This window comes from Callospermophilus lateralis, chromosome 2, assembly GCF_048772815.1.
Source record: "Callospermophilus lateralis isolate mCalLat2 chromosome 2, mCalLat2.hap1, whole genome shotgun sequence".
Lineage (NCBI taxonomy): Eukaryota > Metazoa > Chordata > Mammalia > Rodentia > Sciuridae > Callospermophilus > Callospermophilus lateralis.
This window is the reverse complement of record NC_135306.1, coordinates 207,840,477-207,845,487: the sequence shown is the minus strand read 5'-3', so window position 1 is coordinate 207,845,487 and position 5,011 is coordinate 207,840,477. Positions and strand designations below refer to the sequence as shown.

At 56.4% G+C, this 5,011-nt stretch overlaps 1 protein-coding gene across 1 annotated transcript; it reads left to right on the top strand.

Moving 5' to 3' along the window:
- The first annotated feature begins 209 nt into the window (after positions 1–209).
- Positions 210–3,753, top strand: Fgf19 (fibroblast growth factor 19). Its single transcript, XM_076842953.1, has 3 exons — positions 210–465; positions 708–811; positions 3,451–3,753. The coding sequence occupies exons 1-3, from the start codon at positions 210–212 to the stop codon at positions 3,751–3,753; spliced, it is 663 nt and encodes a 220-aa protein (XP_076699068.1).
- The last annotated feature ends 1,258 nt before the right edge of the window (positions 3,754–5,011 follow it).

Sequence of the window (5,011 nt, the reverse complement as noted above, 5' to 3'; positions counted from 1 at the left end):
TCTCGGGTGTCCCTGGGACCTTAACCACAGGGCAGGTCGTCAGGAGTGCTATATCAGGCCGTAGGCCCAGAGCCGCCGAGCCGTCGGAGCAGGATCGTGGCGCGCCGGAGCGCGGGTAGCGCACGTCTCGCTCTCGGGCAACAGACGCCCTGCCCCGACACAGCCAGCCCGGCAGCTCTTCCCGGTCGCCGCAATCCCCAGGAGGTGCCATGCGGAGCGCGCCGAGCGGATGTGCCTTAGCCCGCGCCCTGGTGCTGGCCAGCCTCTGGTTGGCAGTGGCCGGACGACCCCTGGCCCGGCGCTCCCTGGCTCTCTCCGACCAGGGGCCACACTTGTACTATGGCTGGGATCAGCCCATCCGCCTCCGGCACCTGTACGCCGCAGGCCCCTACGGCTTCTCCAACTGCTTCCTGCGCATCCGCACCGACGGCGCCGTGGACTGCGAGGAGAAGCGGAGCGAGCAGAGTAAGAGCCCGCCAGGTGCCCCCCACCCCGCGCCCCCGACCCACCGCCGAGTCCCTTCCCAGTGCGCCTCCTCCCCTGGCCTTCCTCAGCTCTTGGGGGTTCCCAGGAACTCCCAGAGACTCCAGTTTTCGGCTCCATAGCGTTACCTTTCCTCTCTCGGTCCCCACACGGGCCCGACTGCACCCACGTGTTGCGGGTCCCGGAAGGATCTGGATATACCTTCTTGCTTCCCTTTTGCCCAGGTTTGATGGAGATCAGGGCGGTCGCTCTGGAGACTGTGGCCATCAAGGACGTAAACAGCGTCCGGTACCTCTGCATGGGCGCCGACGGCAGGATACAGGGACTGGTAAGTGTCCCCACGCCGCGGGATGCGCTGGGGTGCGCTGGATCAGAAGCTAGATTTTCTCGCTTCCGTCCAGACTCAAATGGAAGTCAATGGAGGGAAAGATTGCAAGAGCCGATCCAGCTATTGTCTGATTTTCTCCCCCCCCCCCTACGGAAATTTATGGTCCCAGGCTGTAGCCACAGAAAGGGGAGGCCCGCCATGCAGTTCCTCTTGAACCAAAGGCCAGCCCAGCCGCACGAGGAAACCCCATTTCTACTCCTTTGATATTAAACAGGAAAACCCACCTCGACCTTTTCAGCTTGAGGCTTTGCATGTGTGGTCCTCACCTCTCTCTCTCTCTCTCTCTAAAGAAAAAGAGAGAGAGTGGAGAGAGACTATCCCCAAATAGCATCTTTTTAAAAAAATTATCAAGTTGGAAAGCAAAAAGTGCATTGAGGACTGGTCAGGTTTCCTTTTAATTAATTTCTGTGCACCAGGAAAACAGAGGAAGGGGCCCACGCGGTTCAGCAGCTCTCCTCCTGCAGGCCCTCCTACCAGCTCACCTGCAATGCAAATACTTTGGGGCATTTCGGGGGCTGGGGGCTGGGGGTTGGGGGCGGCTGGGAGGGCCCAGGTAACCTCTGAAGGCTTGGGGCTGGAAGCCTGCGAACGCTAGGGCTCGGGTCCGGGAACAAAGGCTGGAAGTTCAAAGGACGGAGCTCTCGCCCCTCCCGCGGCCGCACTGAGGAGCTGTGTGAGGTCCCGGCGGGCCCAGCGCCTCCCAAGCAGCCCGGCTCACTGGAAGGGGCAGGGGCAGGGGCAGGGGCCAGAGAGGAAGCGCCAGGCTGCCTGTGGGGGATGCGTCTGCCCCAGGAAAAATGCTTATGGTGGCAGTGCTCAGCATTTAGAGTCTCAAATTCGTTTTGTGGATCTGACGTCTATTTATTCGATTTATCTACTGAAAGGATGGGGGTGAGGGCAAAGGAAGGGGCACGCGGTCCGCTTGCTGAAGGCAGACTCCCAAGGGCTCCAACCTGCCCTGGCCACTTTTGTTATGTTGACATTTACTGTGACACAGATGCAAGTGGGAGGGCCGCCCGGGCACCCCCATTCTGCCCCGTGCACACTGGGGGTATGCCTCTTTATTTGGTGAGCATAGCCTAGCCCAAACTGAGGGTTGTGCTCCGCTCAATCCGCTTTTTTTTTTCACCCCCTTTTAAGTAGAAATTCCACATTCTTCTAGAAACTCAAAATCGTTTCATTTTCTGCATGGAGAAAGTTTTCCCATTGTATTGGAATAGAATATTTCCCTTGTTTATTTGAAGTTTACATTTCTCAGAAACTCAGCGCAATCAACTCGATGTCTGGTGGCTTTGTCCCAGGGTGTCATCAGCCCGGGCAGGAGCAATGGATTCTTGCTATTAAGACTCTTATCAGGGCCTTATCAGATGTCACTCACCCACCTGCAGTTCAGTGACCTTTGCAGACTAGGCACAGTCAGACTTGTGTTTTCTGAGCAGTCCTCCCTACTGCCAGCTTTAGGCTGTCCTCGCTGTCCCCAAGAGGTAATGACACTGAACAGTTCGGAACTTGGCACCTCACAACCCTGTGGACTAGGAGTGTTCTAAGACCTGGGACCAGGGACAGCTTCCTGCAGCACACATTTCCGGCCACCCGCTGGGTGCAGGCTCGGTCCTGGGCATGGGGGAGGGGGCTGCGGATTATCTCCGTGTTCCTGGCAGGCTGCCTGGAAGGAGAAGGGGCCAGAGGGGCTGATGCTTCTGAAAACCATCTAACAGGCGGCCTCAAAATGGAAGGGGAGAGCGGGCAGATGCCTGGTCTGGGCCCCAGATGGGGCCGCATGGAATGCTTCCGACCATCCTCGGAGGGGTGCAGGTTTGATCAGATTCTCAAAGTCCCGTGGGATACAGTGAACTGTTTCAGGGTTCTGTGAGCGTCATCACTCGGGAGAAGGCTGAATTCAAACAGCAACATGACTTCGTAGGAAATGCTAAGGAGCTGTAAAAAAGAGTATGTGATGAGTGGCTCTATGAAGGGTGTATGTAGCTATTAAAGGAATACGTAATATGTGCATATAGAAGTTGGGCGCCATGGTGCACCCTGTAATCCCAGCAGCTCTGGAGTCTGAGGCAGGAGGATCACAAGTTCAAAGCCACTTAGCAAGGTCCTTAGCAACTTAGTGAGACCCTGTCTCTAAATAAAATACCAAAATAAAGGGCGGAGCTGGGTTAAGTGGTTCAGTGATTAAACACCTTGGGTTCAATCCTCAGTATCAAGAAAGAAAGAAAGAAAGAAAGGAAGGAAGGAAGGAAGGAAGGAAGGAAGGAAAGGAAAGTATATATACAATATATGTGAAATATATGCCTGCGGTGTCTGCGTGTGTAAAACGAGTTTAGCGTATTAATATGTCTGTACTAGTATAATGTCTGTGTTCTCTATACCATAAAAGGTACTAAGTGTCGTCTATGAAACATAGTTGCAAGGAAGTCTACGTTAAGCAGACCAGGGATGTGCACACCCACTACTGGTAGCCTCCAGGGGCAGCTGGTGGCTGTGCGGGACAGGAAACAGCACGAGGTCCCTCGTGTGTTGTTTCGGGGTCCCTCCCTCTGGTGCTCACTTGCTGTGTCTGTCCCCAGCCTCGGTACTCGGAGGAAGAGTGCGCGTTCAAGGAGGAGATCAGCTATGACGGCTACAACGTGTACCGGTCCCAGAAGTACCACCTTCCCGTGGTGCTCAGCAGTGCCAAGCAGCGGCAGCTGTACCAGAGCAAGGGCGTGGTTCCCCTGTCCTACTTCCTGCCCATGCTGCCCATGGCCTCTGCGGAGACCAGGGACCACTTGGAGTCCGATGTGTTCTCTTTACCCCTGGAAACTGACAGCATGGACCCGTTTGGGATGGCCAGTGAAGTGGGCCTGAAAAGCCCCAGCTTCCAGAAGTAACCAGGGCTCCTTCCAACAGTGCCCCGTGACGACAGCCCCGTGCCCCCCTGAGTGTAGCTTTAGGAAGGATGTTAGAAGTTGTACATAATCTGTGCGTCTTGCATGGTGGCGCCGGTTTCTAGCAGATAGACTTGCCTGATCGTAGCATTGAAAGCCCCGCACCTGCCCACCTGCCCTCCGAGCCCCCGCCTGTCCCTCAGCGCCGCGTGGCTCTGCTGGAGGCCCTCTGCTGACGGGGAGCCCACTGTCCCTCAACTCTGCGTGCCACACGGACTTCCCTCCTCCTTTCTTGTTGTTTTTGGCAGATGGTGTCAGCTCTGTACACTGTCTGGGGACTACGATGCCACCCCACGCGAGAACCCATTCAGATCTTAACTCTGAAGCAGTTCCCTTTCCCCACGTGCCCTGGCCAGAAGGGTCAGACAGACTCAGGAGCAGGGGGAGCCAGCAGCCCCTCTGCAGCCCCAGGAAATTTGGGAGCTCCCCTGAGGTTCTGGACAGAGGACTCCAGGGCTCGCTGCCCGGCAGTCAGGACTGCTCACCTCCTGTCCGCCTTGTCCAGTAGCCAGCATCCTGCAGAGAGGTGTCTCTGAGCCAGGAGCAGGGCCGGTTCCCCTGGGGGGCGGGGGTGGCCAAGCTGCCACCTTTGCCCCAGCTCAGAGAGATGGGCAGCAGAGATGGTTAGTCCCAGTGGCTCCAGGTGTCCTGGGAGATGGCACCCCACAGTCTGCCCTCTGACGATGCTCCAGCACCTCCCCTGGGGCTGTGGATGTCCACCCAGAAAGACCAAGGCGCTCACAGGTCACTTGTGCCATTTCCCTGGCTCTTGTACAGCCCCTCGCCCCCAGTCATTGTGTGGACAAGCCACTGCCTCCTGGCAGCACCCACAGCTGCTCTGCCAACCAGAGGAAGGAAGGTTTGGAAGCCCGGGTCTTGCCAACAAGCCGTGGGAGCGTGGGGAGGCTTGGCGCTCTGTCCCCAGCACTTAGTTTCCAGCGTGATATTTATGAGTAATTTATTTTTTTATTTTCTTACTTTATTTATACCCCAAATTATATTTATGTACACGAGGTTTTGTTTTTCTACATTAAAGCAGAGCTGGTTTGTATGTGTGCACTCTTTTATCTGAATTGAAAGTCAGTCCCCTGAGGGGCAAGGGGAGGGGCTGCCCGGGGCAGAAGACCCGCTGGGCTCCCCCACGCCTAAAGCTCCCCAGAACCCCTTCTCTGCTGGGGCACTAAAGGGGCCCTAAGTTGGG

What these genes read in the sequence shown, in the direction of transcription:
- Fgf19 (XM_076842953.1), top strand. Translation starts at nt 210, where the DNA reads ATGCGGAGCGCGCCGAGCGGATGTGCCTTAGCCCGCGCCCTGGTGCTG. An exon ending in GGAGAAGCGGAGCGAGCAGA is followed by an intron (nt 466 to 707) that starts GTAAGAGCCCGC and finishes CCTTTTGCCCAG; the next exon opens with GTTTGATGGAGATCAGGGCG. An exon ending in ACGGCAGGATACAGGGACTG is followed by an intron (nt 812 to 3,450) that starts GTAAGTGTCCCC and finishes GTCTGTCCCCAG; the next exon opens with CCTCGGTACTCGGAGGAAGA.